Source organism: Mustela lutreola, chromosome 4 (genome assembly GCF_030435805.1).
Source record: "Mustela lutreola isolate mMusLut2 chromosome 4, mMusLut2.pri, whole genome shotgun sequence".
Classification (NCBI taxonomy): Eukaryota; Metazoa; Chordata; class Mammalia; order Carnivora; family Mustelidae; genus Mustela; species Mustela lutreola.
Window position 1 is genome coordinate 116,469,167 of NC_081293.1, and position 15,687 is coordinate 116,484,853.

At 40.7% G+C, this 15,687-nt stretch overlaps 1 protein-coding gene across 1 annotated transcript in view; it reads left to right on the top strand.

Annotated features, from left to right (window-relative positions):
- The window catches only part of FBXL13 (F-box and leucine rich repeat protein 13), a 248,616-nt gene that overhangs the window by 2,380 nt on the left and 230,549 nt on the right, over positions 1-15,687 (top strand). Inside the window, exons 2-3 of the mRNA XM_059170911.1 lie at positions 12,835-12,938; positions 13,399-13,489. Of these exons, the coding sequence (XP_059026894.1) occupies positions 12,835-12,938; positions 13,399-13,489 (195 nt within the window). The remainder of the gene's footprint in view (positions 1-12,834; positions 12,939-13,398; positions 13,490-15,687) is intronic.

The window sequence follows — 15,687 nt, forward strand, 5'->3', positions numbered from 1 at the left end:
CACACTCCCACCTTAACCCGGTTACCCGCTTCCCCTAGGAGACTATCAGGATGAATCGCCCTGTGCCTCTTAAGCCTGCGTAGTTCTTCATCTGACCCAATTTGACAGTACTAAAGATCTTCTAAAACCCATCTTCTGCAAACTTTGGAAGATGTAATTTCTTTTTTTTATCATAGATTTCCTGTATACTCAACCTCTTCTGAATTTCACCTACCTATCTTAAATAAAACCTGAGTATCATTTCCCTGCAAATGCTTGCACAGAGCTGATTGAAAAACCAAAACAAAACACCCTGCTTGACTTACTGACTTAAATACCGATTCTATTGATTGATACTTGTCATCAGTTTTGGGACGTTTTTGACCATTTTCAAATAATGTTTCTACCCAATTCTCTCTTCTTCTTCTGGGACTCTAATCATCATCAATATGTTAGGCTTTTTTTGTCTCCCCCCCCACCCCGGTTCTGTTTTTTTCCTTCTTTTTCCCTTTGTGCTCAAACTTGGATATTTTTCACTGATTGTCTTCAAGTTTATTGATTCTGCTTTATGCTGTGTCCTGTCTACTATTAAATATATCAAATGGATTCTTAATTTCCAGCAGTATATTTTTCCATTTCAGGATTATCAGTTGATTCTTTTTTATAAATTTTGATGAAAATTTTGCATGTTTTCATCCCTTTTATCTAGCATTTCCTGTTTTCTTTAAAGTGTTGTTATTTTAAAAATCATTGTTAACATGAATAACTTTGAAGACTTTCGGAATGGGGTAATTGTTGAAACTGAGTGATGGGTTCATAGGGGTTCATGATACTCGTTTACTTTCTGTATGTTTGAAGTTTTCCATAATAAAATGTCAAAGGATAGCAATGGCTGGGTGTTTCTTCTCATAATGTACATAGCTAGGGATGGATGCTAGACCAGTTTCCTTGGGCTATATAGTTCTTTTCTATTTGCTCTTTGTATCAGTTATCCGTTGCCTTGTAAAACAGCCACAAAACTTAGTGGCTTAAAGCAGCAAGAATCATTTCGTTTGTTCAAAAATCTGAATTCTGAAAGGTTTTTCAGGGAGAGCATGTCTCTGCTCCATGTGGTACCATCTGGGGTGGATGAACAGGAATTAAACACCCACTTTCAAGATGGTTTGCTCACATACCTGGCAAGTTGGTGCTGGGCGTTGGTTGGGGGCAGAGGGTCAGCTATGTCTGTGAGCCAGGAGGCTTGGTTTCTCCAAATGGGCCTCTTCATGAGCAACTTGGACTTCCCCACAGTATGGAGGCTCAGTTCTAAGAGCAAGCATCTCCAGAGAACTAGGTAGAAGTTATACCACCATGTGTGACCTCGGCTCAGAAGTCAACATAACATTATTTCACTGAGATTTAAGAGGAGGGAATATAGACCCCACTTCATGATGGGAGGCATATTAAAGTTACATTGTGACATAGCCCGTGGGATGGGAGATATTGTCATGGCCATACAATTAGCCACAAGTGGCTTGCTCATACAAGGGGAATCTGGGATCAAGTTGTAGTTACAACCCTTATGTGGACAAATAAGATGGGAATCAATCACAGCAGTGTCACCCAGTAAGTGGGTTTCAACTCTTCTACATATTTATCCCTTCTTTTCCTCTTCCCTTTCTGTGTTCCCCAGGAGTAGATGTACACTGGACATTAAAAAGTTGCCCACACAATATGCGTTTCCCTCTTCCTTCTAATATTTCTTATGTTCTTCTATAACCTCCCTCTTCCCCACATAGACCATATGCTTCAGGGAAACTGACTATCTCTGTCCCCGGTGGTCCAGCCCTTATTGGCTTCCAACAATAAGGTTCTCTGGCCACAATGTCTGTGACAATGTGGGTGGTGGTAATCATGAGAGAAGGCAAGATGTGATCCAGGCCAGTTGATGTCAAGTTGCTGGTTGGAGTGCCAGGACAGAGATATACCATCTCTGGATGTCCATGGGGAAGTGTGCAGCCCTGGGAGCCACTGCCGATTATCCTGTACACACAAGGAGAAAAGGTTTGGGGTTCCTAGAGGTTTGTACACCCATCTCAAAGAGCACTGGATTGTATGTTCAACTCATGTTAGTCAGGTAACATTTTTCAAACAACAAATTGGGGTCTTGGCACCAGCCAGCCTTTTTTCTCTTGGGGGACAGCAAGAGTGGTAAGGAGGGGACGTCAGACCACTCCATCAGCAAATGTTTGCTGGACAGCTACCATGTGCTAGTAGAAAATTTGTCAGTGGCTTTGGGCACTTGCGGCTGTGAATCTGAAGCTGTCTTTAGTCCTGACATTTCTCTTGCATTCTCTGTGCATTTATCTATTTGGGTGTCCTGTGAAACACTAAAGAAACATAAATGGGTGAAGCTAATTTTAATAATATATATATATATATATATATATATATATATATATATATATATATATTTTAAGGATTTTTTTAAATTTATTTGACAGAGAGATCACAAGTAGGCAGAGAGAGGGAGAGAGGAAAGCAGGCTCCCTGCTGAGCAGAGAGCCCGATGCGGGGCTCGATCCCAGGACCATGGGATCATAACCTGAGCCGAAGACAGAGGCTTTAAACCACTGAGCCACCCAGGTGCCCCTTTAATAATATATTTTATAAAACCAGTCCCAGAACGTAATCATTTCAACATGGACTCAATATAGATAGAATCATATTAAGTTTTCAAAATTGGGTGGGTATTTTACACTTAAACAGCCCATCTCAATTTAGACTAGCCATGTCTGAAGTTCTCAATAGCCACATGTAATTAGTTCCTACTATATTAGACAGTGCAGGTCTCAACTATATTAACATGTGTAATAAGCCAAGGAAAATTACCCTGGACCCGGAAATGATCATTGTGTCTCTAAGGTTGTACTTTTCAAGGGCACAAGGCTTCTAGAACTTCAGGAAAAGCCTGAGTGGCACAGTGAGGCTGAAGGGGTGGTCTAATGGCCAATCAACATGGTTTCCTCCTTCCCAGTGATCAGCAGGGTCACACGTGGGATAGCTGTTCTCACACACACCAAAGGAAATTGATGTCTACTTTCAAATCTAAAAAATAGATTTTATTGTGAAAATGAAAAAAGTTATAAAAGCACTCTATCAATCGAATGTTCTGTCTACCCAGATTCCTATGTTGAAACCTAGTCTCCCATGTCATGGTATTGGAGATGAGGCCTTTGGGAGTTAAGTCATGAGGTAAAGCCCTCATGAATGGGATTAGTGCCCTTATAAGGAGGCCTGAGGGACATCCCTCTCCCCTCCATCATGTGAGGGCACTGTGAGAAGACAGCTGTCTGTGAACCAGGAAGCACCTCTCACCAGACACAGAATCTTCCTGTACTTGGATCATGGACTTCCCAGCTTCTAGAAATAAATTTATATTGAGAAGTTTCTGTTGTTTATAAGTCACTCAGTCTATAGTGTTCTGTTACAGCAGCCTGACTGGACAAACGGTTGATGTGGTTTGTTGTTTCAAACCACAGATCCTTTTAAATCCACAGTGGAGGGGTGCCTGGGTGGCTCTGTCAGTTAAGCATCTGATACTTTTGTTTTTTGTTTTTTAAGATTTTATTTATTTGACAGAGATCACAAGTAGGCATAGAGGCAGGCAGAGAGAGAGGGAGGAGGAAGCGGGACCCTGGACCGATCCCAGGACCCTGAGATCATGACCTGAGCTGAAGGCAGAGGCTTAGCCAACACTGAGCCACCCAGGAAGTCCCTGATTCTTGATTTTTGGCTCGGAGTCTTGATCTCGGGGTCATGAGATCGAATCCCACCTTGGGCTCTGTGGTGGGTGTGGAGCCGGCCTAAGATTCGATCTCTCCCTCTGCCCCTCCCCTCACCTACCCTGGTGCTCATGTGTTCTCTCTCTCTCAACAAAACAAACAAAACAAAATAAACCCCACAGCTGAGAAGGACTCTAGGGGAGACTTTTGGTGACACAGATGGAGATTGAATAAGTGGCCTTGGTTCGGTCCTTCTGAAGTTCTCATTCTCTGGGGTTGTCTCTCTTTGGATACTGTTATAGCTACCTCCCTAATCCTTCTAGATGAAGCCCATCCCAATAAAGGACAAATAAAATGTATGCAAAATCAGAGATGGCTAGTGTCTTAGTCTTCCTGGGCTGCCATAACAAAATACCATTGTACTGGGGGGCTTAAGTCACAGAAATTTGTCTTCTCATAGTTCCAGAGCTCAAAGTGTGAAATGAGGGTGCCCACGTGGGTGGGTTCTGGTGATGGCACCCATCTTGGCTTGCAGACACCTGCTTTCTCACTGTGTCTCCCATGGCAGAGAGAGAGAGAGCAAGCTGGCTGGTGTGTCTTTTTATAACAGTGCTAATTCTATCATGAGGACCCTATTCTCATGACCTCATCCAGCCCTGAATACCTGCTAGAGGTCCCATCTCCAAATATCATCACACTGAACACATGAATTTTGAGGGAACACAATTAGCCCATAACAGATAGTCAGTGGAAGAAAACTATTTAACCACCTGGCAAAACAAAGTGTAGATGAAATGAATTACTGTTTTCCAGCCATCAAATCAACAAAAATTAGAATTTTATAATTATCAGTGCTGGCAAGGTAAAATGGACACTCACATTGGCTGTTAATAAGAGTATAAATTGATAATACCTTTTTATTTATTTATTTATTTATTATTTATTTATTTTTTTAAAGATTTTATTTATTTGAGAGAGAGACAGTAAGAGAGAACATGAGCGAGGAGAAGGTCAGAGGGAGAAGCGGACTCCCCGTGAAACTGGGAGCTCTCTGCGGGACTCGATCCCGGGACTCCCGGATCATGACCTGAGCTGAAGGCAGTCGTCCAACCAACTGAGCCACCTAGGCGTCCCGATAATACCTTTTTAGAAAGCAATTTTGAGATAGGTATGAAGAGCTTCAAAACATACCTCCTGGGGCCTGGGTGGCTCAGTGGTCTAAGCCTCTGCCTTCGGCTCAGGTAATGATCTCAGGGTCCTGGGATCAAGGCCCTCCTCAGGCTCTCTGCTCAGCAGGGAGCCTGCTTCCTCCCCTCTCTCTGCCTGCTTCTCTGCCTACTTGTGATCTCTTGACTGTCAAATAAGTAAATGAAATCTTAAAAACAAACAAAAAAACCCCATACCTCCTGATTCTATATTCTTGCAATCTATCCTAACAAAGTAGTCAGAGATGAAGATATGTACATTTCATCATTAATAGTGAAAATATTACATCATACCATTTTTAATAATGGGACAAAGTTTGAAACAACTTAGATGGCCAACCATTTAGAAGTTATAAAAATTTATGGTACTATTATTTGTAGCAGATTACCAACCAACCTCAATACATGATTTTTAAAAAAAAATTTTAAAGATTCTATTTATTTATTTATTTATTTGGGAGAGAGAGCATGAATGTGGAGGGAGGGGGAGAGGGAGAGGGAGAAGCAGACTCCCCCCTGAACAGGGAGCCTGACACGGGATGCACCATCCCAGGACCCTGAGATCATGACCTAATCTGAAGGCAGACGCTTAACGGATTTAGCCACCCAGGCGCCCCAGTACATGATGTTTTGAAGAATTTTGACCAGATGTGGAAAAATGTTTCATAACCAAGAAAATAAAAAGGGATAACCCCCCCAAAAAGATACACAATAACAATACATAATCCTCATTTTAATTTGTAAAACTATAATTTTAAAATTTAATTTGTAAAAAATACATGCATTGTGAAAGACTGAAGTTAAAAGTTTTATTAGAGGTTATTTCTGGTGGGCAGGATTATGGTTGATTTTTATTTTCTTCTCTATATTTTCTCTGAATTTTCCAAATTGCATACACCATATACTATTTTTATAATCAGAAAAAAATGTTCATATATTAAAAGAAAATACTGAAATGCTGGCCTAAATGTAGGAAAAACAGTATGCTTTTGCATACGGTTACCAAATAAACTAGAAAGCAATAAAGAAAGCCCAGGGAGCAGAAAAACCTTTTTTACTGGGAAGCTCCAATTTCTCATCCCAGGTGCAGCTGGTTGGCCTGTTGCAGGCCTGTGTCTGGTCTCCCTGGGATGAGATCCCTTTGGCTCTTGCCGCATGACTGAGGTCTCCTGCCATTCCTAGATGGCTCAGTGTCTGCCCCAACTAGCACCTTCATAAAACCCTCTCACTTTGGTTCAGTTTGCAGGTAGGCCTGTGTGTGCCTAATTGCATGCTGGTAGATTCCAAAGGTTTTTTTGGTTCTGTGTTAGCAGAATCCCAGGCTTGTCCTGACTCCTAGGAGGAATGCTCTACGGTCAGAGGAGGGGCATTGGGAGAAGAGAGCTCTGCTGCTTCCCTTTCCACCCATCCTGCAGCATCAAAGAACAGTTCTGGTCCTATGTGGATATATTTTGGGATTCTCATGAACTTGGAGAGGGGATTAAAGATTTTTTTTTTTCTGATTTCACAAGATGAATTTGAAATCACTGTGATTAATCACCACAGTTGTTTTCTGTCCCCAAATAATATCCTCCTTCATGGTTCATAGCCTCATGTTGCAACAAGCTGGTCTATTTCCATCAGGGACCACCAGTATCTAATATGCCTTCCATGTAATCTACATGTACTATTTGTACAAGAGATAGAAACATCGAGAAATAGAAGGGCTGTAGTGTTTGTACAAGACATAGAAACATTGAGAAATAGAAAGGTTTTTTTTTTAAGACCTTGGAGGCAAGTATTTTTTAAACTTTAATTCTCGGTTTGAAATAAATGAAATGATTGATCAAATACTTGTAAATTTGGGCAATAAAAGTTTAACTTTCTGTATACCATTTTAAATTCAGGAAAAGTATATTTTAGAAATTCAAAGGTTTTTAAAAAATGTCTGCCTGTGGAGACTCAGAGCCTGCACCTAGATGGAACTATGGGAAAACTGAGAATTATCTTTTGGTTCTACACTCACTGAGATATTTCTGAGAACTCTGAAATACTCACCCCACCACTGTGGACATCTCTTTGGATATATTCCTTACAAGAAACATTTGTATTTATTTAAGTATTTATGTATTTATTCATTTATTTAAGACTTTTAAAAGGATTTTATTTATTTATTTCACAGACAGAGATCACAAGTAGGCAGAGAGAGAGGAGGAAGCAGGCCCCCCACTGAGCAGAGAGTCCGATGCTGGGCTTGATCCCAGGACCCCAGGATCATGAGCTGAGCTGAAGGCAGAGGCTTTAACCGACTGAGCCACCCAGGCACCCCAAGACATTTGTATTTAAAAAGATATTAAGATGGGGCAATATACGATGAAGCCTTATTGGTAGAATTGGGTAGAATTTCAGACATACTTTGTATGTAATATTTAGAGATCAGTTTCTCTCTCTGTTTTCTACTAGTCAGGAGCGAGCACACTGCGTACAGACAAGGCCTACCCCATGGGACCAGAGGTGGGGGAGATACTATGGGTAAAGTGTCTACCAAATTATTAAAAATCTAGTGGTTGTCTAGATGTTTAAACATGTCTAAACATGTAGTGGTTGTCTGTGAGAGCGGAAAAGTGTTCTTCAAACCTAAGATCGCATTTCTGTTTAAGACTCGGTTTGCAAAACTAGATATTCCCAGCAGAGGGCGTATTTAAGTTACAAATCATGATCCTTATGCAAAGTTTTCTATTTTTAGAAATACTATAGGGGCACCTGGGTGGCTCAGTGGGTTAAAGCCTCTGCCTTCAGCTCGGGTCATGATCTCAGGGTCCTGGGATCGAGCCCTGCATCGGGCTCTCTGCTCAGCGGGGAGCCTGCTTCCTCCTCTCTCTCTATGCCTGCCTTTCTGCCTACTTGTCATCTCTGTCTGTCAAATAAATAAATAAAATCTTAAAAAAAGAAGAAATACTATAAAACCTTTTAAATTTTTATGATATTTATGTTTTATGTTTCTTTCGTGATTGATTCCAATTTGTATTTTTAAAATATTGCATTTATTTCTATATCACATAGACTATTCCTGGGTATTTTCTTTTAGGGACTAACAGCTGCAAATATTTGCTAGAGAGGCAAGAATGAGGAGCTGTTGGCTATGGGAGCAAGACACCGCCAGCCAATGTGGGACAGAAGGAACTGGATACCCTGACTCATTTTATGGGACCTTGGGGCTAAAAGGTTGTGGTTCTCTTGAGGGCAGTTACGTTTGCTGAGTTCCCTTAGCCCAGCCCCCCATTTCTCAGATGTTGTTCCAGAGGCAAATTCGTGGAACACTTAAATAACCAAAAGTGTATATAATTATTTTTTTCTCCAGTAGCAATTCACTTGTCTAGGGATTCCACAGCTGGTGGGTGCCTCCCTGTCGGGCCCGGTGCAATCCCGCAGGTATCAGAATCCATTGTCTGGCTCTCACCTCACGGAGACGGTCTCTTCACATGTCCACTCTGCCTTAAAACCCCTCAAGGGGCACCTTCCTCTCCCTGAGGTCCCTCCTGAAGGGCCAAAGTCAGCTGACCCTTTTCAATAATCTTCACTATATTTTCAGTTATGGAGTTTCCAAAGTAAAAATTTGGGACCCTCTATTTAAATGTCAAGAAGACGCAGAAACTTTTGTATTTTCACATTTTTAACTTATTAACTTTCACAGAAACAAATTAAGAGGTCCCCTCAAATGACACAATGGCATGCCAACTCCATTTCTACCAGAGGTGGGGATGGCAAGAGTTTGTGAGATGTCACTTGGGGCTTGTTTGGGGGTGCTTAGGGAGGTGCAAGAGACTTTGAACAGAAACTTAAACCTATTCCAGGGCGCCTGGGTGGCTCAGTTGATTAAGCGTCTGCCTTCAGCTCAACCCAGGTCATGGTCCAGGGTCCTGGGATGGAGCCCCCCATCGTGCTCCCTCTTCAGCGGGGAGCCTGCTTCCCTATCCCCTACTCATGCTCGCTCGTGCTCTCTCTCTCTCACTGTCATATAAATAAATAAATTCTTTAAAAAGGAAAAAAAGAAACTTAAACCTATTCCTAAGGAAAGAGGTTTCTGTAATTTGTGATTCTGACATTGCATTTTTAAAAAAGGTTTATTTATTTATTTGACAGACAGAAATCACAAGTAGGCAGAGAGGCAGGCAGAGAGAGAGGAGGAAGCAGGCTCCCCACTGAGCAGAGAGCCTGATGTGGGGCTTGATCCCAGGACCCTGGGATCATGACCTGAGCCAAAGGCAGAGGCTTTAACCCACTGAGCCACCCAGGCGCCCCCTGACATTGCATTTTTAAAAGCAATCTTCATCTAAAAAACCCCAGACAAACAAGGTGAAAACTATATGTTGGTTATTCTGCCATCTATTTATTTATTTAAAGATTTTATTTATTTGAGAGAGAGAGAGAGAGTGCACAAGCTGGGGGAGGGGCAGAACAAGAGGGAGAAGCAGATTCCCCACTGAGCAAGGAGCCCAATCTGGGGCTTGATCTCATGACCCTGGGACCATACCCTGAGCTGAAGCCAGACCCTTAACTGACTGAGCCACCCAGGCACCCTATTTTACCATAAAAGAAGAATGTATTTGTGGGTTTGCATACGCATAAAATATTTCCAGATAATGTGGAAAAAACCCCCTCAAGTTCTGGAGGAAGATACACATGTGGACAATTTTGTGTGAGTGCATGCTATGTGCAAGGGAGGAGCCCTGAGTTTGTAGTTTAAAAACCTACTCACTCTGTGAATCACCTGGTCCTTCTTTGCCTCATCTGTGAAACCCAGAAGCAAGAATATACCCTCTAAAAGTCCAAGTCATCCCTAGTGGGATATTAGGAAGCAAAATGAGCCATGAAGTTCTGATGATTGGCCTTTGGCCACGTGATTGATCTTGCTGGGGTTTGATCATGAATGACCTAGAGGATTCTAGAGGAGGACCCAGTCCCAGGTCTTGGTATAGAATTCCGGCTTCTTCACAGAATGGCTATGTCTGTTTCTCTCTCACCTGAACCCTTTACTCCAACCAAACGGGTCTACGCCCATGAGGCTTTGCTCTTGCCAAGAGAAAGACCCTACCTGTAAACCTTCTGCCCATTCCTTGACCCTTGGAAGTTTCTCCAATAATATAATAATAATAATATAACAATAATAGTTTTATTAGAAACTATTGAGGGCTTCACAAGCTTTTTGCAAGCACTTTACCTTTGCACTCATGAAGCAATTAATTTTTGCATTGCTACATAGGCCCTTAGTATTTTACCATACTTATTTGCATATCTGAAAAGAGTTGCTCTCAGGGTGCCTGGCTGGCTCAGTCGGTGGATGGAACATGCAACTCTTGATCTTGGGGATGTGAGTTCAAGCCCCATGTTGGGTGTAAAAATGATTTAAAAATAAAACCTTGAAAAAAATAAGGACTTGCTCTTTTAGGTGTTTTATATGGACCCACAGTTCTCATAGACATTTACTGTCTTACTATTTATGTTTAAACTATTGGTCCATCAAGTTCTCTCTCCTAATCATTTCCCCCCAAATACATTTGTCTTAATCTTTTCCATTAGGCTTGGTATGAAATCAATGAAATCAATCCCTCTGTCATCCCACTGGCTTTGAGTGGTACAAGGGAATAGTTTTGAATTTCTTTGAATTTGAATTTCTTTTCTCTTTGCTCAAGTCTTTCCCTCTAATGAAGGTAAGAATTAGCAGTGGAATGGTTAAAAATAATGATGGTTTATTATCATTATTATATATGATAATATAATATATTATCATTATTATCTATTGAGTACTTATTTTATGCTAGACACTATTCAAAGTACTTTACATATATTAGTTCACTTAATTCTCATGATAGCCTATGACATATGTACCTTTATGATCCCATGTATAGGTGAGGAAACAGGAACAGAGGAGCAGCTTATCCAAGGTTCCACATTAGAAGATTGCAGATCCAGGATTTAAACCCAGTGGACTCCAGCGACTGCATTATCTTGTTTCTTGAAAGATGGGTAGTAGTAGAAAGGAGTAGAAACAATGTCCTGGGGGTGCCTGGATGGCACGATCTGTTTTAGTTCTTGGTTTTGGCTCAGGTCATGATCTCCAGGTCATGAGATCAAGCCCCATGTCGGCCTCCATGCTCAGTGCAGAGTCTGCTTACGACTCTCCCTTTCATTCTGCCCCCAGGCTCTAAAATAAATCAATAAAACTTTAAAAAATAGAAAAAAGAAAAAAAAATAAACAATTACCCTGAATAAATCTACGTTCATCACCAGTCCCCAGACACCTTTCAGAATATTTGAAAAATATTGGGAATGGAGTTAGGCAGAATCAAAAGAAAGTGGAGAATTGCACACTTGTGAAACTTGGTCTTTTTTGTCCTTTGTTGTGTAAGTTTTCACTAAGAAACCTTGCCTTGATAAAGCCCTAATTGATGTTTTGTGAGAGTCAAATGTTCATCCTGTGGGAATGTTTGCATATTTTGCCTCTGCTTATAAAGACTAAACTAGTGGTTTCATAATTTTTATTTTCATTGGGCAGAAAAAAAGCTATTGGTTCACTAGTTATGATTTTCTTATTAGCACAGGGCTATGTACCATTCATGCATTAATTCTATAAAGCCTCAGTCTGTTTTATTTTGCCCAGTGGGAAAATTAACAATGAGATTTCTTACCCAGAAGGTGAACATTTAAACTCTGCTTAGTTCTTTATGCCTTTACTAACGTTCCAGATACTTATCCTTTTAACTTGATTTGACTTCTGCAGGGACTGTCGTTTTCTAATCTGTGGAACTTAGAAATATAAAGAAATAAGTGATTTCTCATATTCATTAATTAGATCCTAACTTTAAAAAAAAATCACCTTAATGCTGCACTCCATTTAGGCCCTAGTTCTCAGACTTCAGAGTGTTTAAGAATCACCTGGGGAGCTCCTCAAAATGCAGCTCCCAGGGCTCCATCTTCACTTGTTCAACCCCCAGGTGATTCTGAGGTAAATGTTCTCAGGGTGCTACAACAGAATGAATGACGTGGTGAGGAGTGGGAAGTAGAAAAACTCAGTATTCTGGGGACTCAGGCCCTAAAGTGCCAGAAGGCAGAAGAGCCTGTCATCAGGACTGTTCAGGGAGCTGTCGGAAGTCTGGCCTCCGGGTAATAGAAGACTTCAGCCCTTAGGTCACAGAATACTATCTACATTCATCTTGCAACTGTGACAAGAATATGGACGTTGGGGAGGGTATGTGCTATGGTGAGTGCTGTGAAGTGTGTAAACCTGGCGATTCACAGACCTGTACCCCTGGGGATAAAAATATATTATATGTTTATAAAAAATAAAAAATAAATTATTTTATTTTATTTATTATTTACTTTTATTATTTATTTTTTATTTTTTATTTTTAAAAATAATAATAAATTATTTTATTTATTTTTTATTTTTTATAAACATATAATATATTTTTATCCCCAGGGGTACAGGTCTGTGAATCTCCAGGTTTAATTTAATAAAAAAAAAAAGAATCACTGACCTCTTGTGCAATTATATTCTCTAGCTCTGGGGGAGAAAGAAGTCAGTCAGGGGTCGTCATCCTTAAAACGGGTAGAACCCACTATAAGACAACTATGTCTTCAATTTGGCTACAAATCTCTGCTCACATAAGGGAAAACACTAAGCAGCAACCCTATGGTGTCGTTGACAATGGATTTTTCTTTCAATAGTAAAGGGAAGCATTTTAGTTTGACTTCAACAAAATACTAACACTGGATAAAAAAGCGGGAGCACGTTGACCTAAAAAACTGTCACGTTATTTAACTTTGTAATTGTGGGAGAGAAGCCCATCTGCTGTTTAGTAAGAACACACAGATCCAGGAAGAGTGATTTGTTTCATTTTCCCTAGGCTCTGTTATGCGGCCTACTTATTACATGTCCTGAGGATCCCCTGAAATATTTACAGAAAATGATCATTACTATCATGGAAAATGGTCTTGAAAGTCTTCTCTGGTGAGTATTGCTTTGCTTTACAGTAGGGAGATATTTTATTTTGAAGGTAAAAGCCTCATTGTGTGGTAATGAAAGAGGTCTTGCCAAGGAACACTTCCATTTTCAAGATGGCTGAAGAATCCCTCCACAGGCTTGTAAGTCCCAAAGACGTCAATAGGAACAGTTTGCCCACTGGTTCTTAACGAGAAATACAGCTCTCTCTCATCAATCACGTCCTCACAGGGCAGATATTTCAAGTTGTGGGTGAAGAAAGGGAGGTATACCCTCTTGGGACGCTCAGCAAAATCTTGAGGAGGGGGTAGTTTGAAAAAGACCTGCAGGTGATTTTGATATGCTTCTCCCCAAAGTGTCTCTTCCTTCCCCTCCACCCATGGAATCACTGATTCAAATTGCTGATTTAATGATAAAACTAACGACTATGAAATGAAATGTCTGCCTCTGTTTGACGATTTTATTAAAGGGATATGTGCATCGATCCATCAATGAGGCCAAAAATTCGGAGATTGTCTGAAACGTACATGGAGCAACTCTTTGGGCTGGATGATCAGCTGGTCAGTATTAGTAATCAAACATTTAAAAATAAGTTTTGTTGGAAGATCTCAAATGGCATTAGATTTTATAACATGTATGAGGTCAAAGTGTTTTGGAATTGGAGGCATTCAGAAAAGTGAAGGAACATCTCTCTCACACACACACACACACACACACACACATGTGTGCACACCCCCTCTCCAGAACCACGTTCATAGTAACCTCCCCAAACTTTCAAGAAGCATTTGCCAAGCCTTTATTCTTTCACTTCTGAGAAAATCTTTATATTTCCTCCTTTCCTCTTTCTCCTCCTCCTCCTCTCTCGCATCTTTATAACGATAAACACAGCATTCTGGAAAGCTTTAAAGGAGGATATTTTCTTTCTGTTCTAATCTGCTTCCTTCTGTCTTCTACCCTTCTCTATTTTCTTTGCCATCTGCCCCGGTATTATGCTTCTAAAGATAGGGCCAGATATTAATGAGGTCCAACTTAAAAGCCAGGCCTGATTGTTTTTTTGTTTTTTGAGACTGTATTTATTTGAGAGACAGTGGGAGAGGAAATGCAAGCCTGGAGAGTGGGAGAGGGAGAAGCAGGTTCCTTGCTGTGCAGGGAGCCCGATGTGGGGCTTGAACCCAGGACCCTAGGATCGTGACCTGAGCTAAAGGCAGCCACTTAACGACTGAGTCACCCAGGCGGCCTCCAGACCCAAGTGTTAATGAAAGGAATGACCAACTCCAACAGTGGGTTTTGACCTTGTAAAGAGGGCAAGGAAGTAATTCAGGACATGGAGTCTTTTAGAACAAACACTGTGTATCTGAGAGAAGCTAAAATAGCAAAAGACATGTGGGGAGAGAAATACCAACGCAAATTATGTGTGCGTAGAACTGCGTATGATACCTCTAGATCCCGGGCTGATGTCTTGGAAAGTATAGGCAGCACTTGGGAGTTGCTGGTGACATTGGGCACTGAAAGGTGGATTCAGAGCCCCGGTCACGATGGATGCTGAGAGCCAGATCAGTCTGAGGCATCAGTTGGAAGGCTGGGTGAAGGGTAGCACTGGCTTCTAATCAGGTGTCTGCAACAGAGAGACAGCAATGGAGGTATAGGATATTTCTGCCAAGGCTGGGATGATTCAGAGGACCAGCATGCTGGGAAGAACCCACAGGATGAATCCTAGTTGATCTGCATCATGGTGTGTGGATGTCTTAATGACTTCACTTTATCAGCCATGTACTCTACAAACTGTATTCTGCAAACTGTATCTGCAAACTGTATTCTTGGAGGTGTTTTGTGGGGGATCACCTCAGGAGCTGAGGGGGAGATGCAGGGAATGGGATTCTAGGTCTCTCATCCCCACCTTACACTCTAGAATAATTCCACTTTAAGTATAATGTCATATGAGAAAAGTTTAAACATCATTGCTATAATATACTAAAATTACAACAACCTGGGGTAGAAGGGTAGAGGCATCTACCTCATTGTCAATATTTTGAAAGTGATTTTATGAAATATAATCAGATTGTGCCCAATGTGTAGCTAGAAGCCTATAGAGAATCTTTTAAAGAATTGCAGGGAAATCTGAGAAACCATAGTTTTATTAGAAAAGGAATTCTCAGAGATATTTCATGATGTTGAACGTGCAAAGGGAAAACTATGGGAAGCTTATCTGGACTTAGAAGGGAGTATGACAACTCACCAAGGCATAGAAAAAATGCCCACTTCATATCATAAGGTAGGAAAAACAGAAACTAGATGTGACTTCACAAAAGGTAAATCTCCAGGTGCCTAGGATTGCTGAGTTAGAGGGCTCAGCCACAGTTGAAAATATATTAATTTATTTCTCCTTCACCCTCAGAGAAAAATGAAAAAATTTTTTTACAAAAAATACTTTAATCCCTAAAGTTTCCAATATTTTCAATTACAGTATAGCAAATATCAGCTTTGTTGGTTTTTTTTTTCCATTTTCTTTCCCATACAGTTTCTTATACAGCTATAATTGCTGGTAAGAGAGTTTTTAATGTTTTGACAAAACATTTTTTTTCTTTATAATTTTTTTACTATATTATGTTAGTCACCATACAGTACATCATTAGTTTTTGATGTAGTGTTCCGTGATTCATTGTTTGCATATAACTCCCAATGATCCATGCAATATGTGCCCTCCTTAATACCCATCGCTGGGCTAACCCATCCCCACACCACCATTCCCATTCCTCTA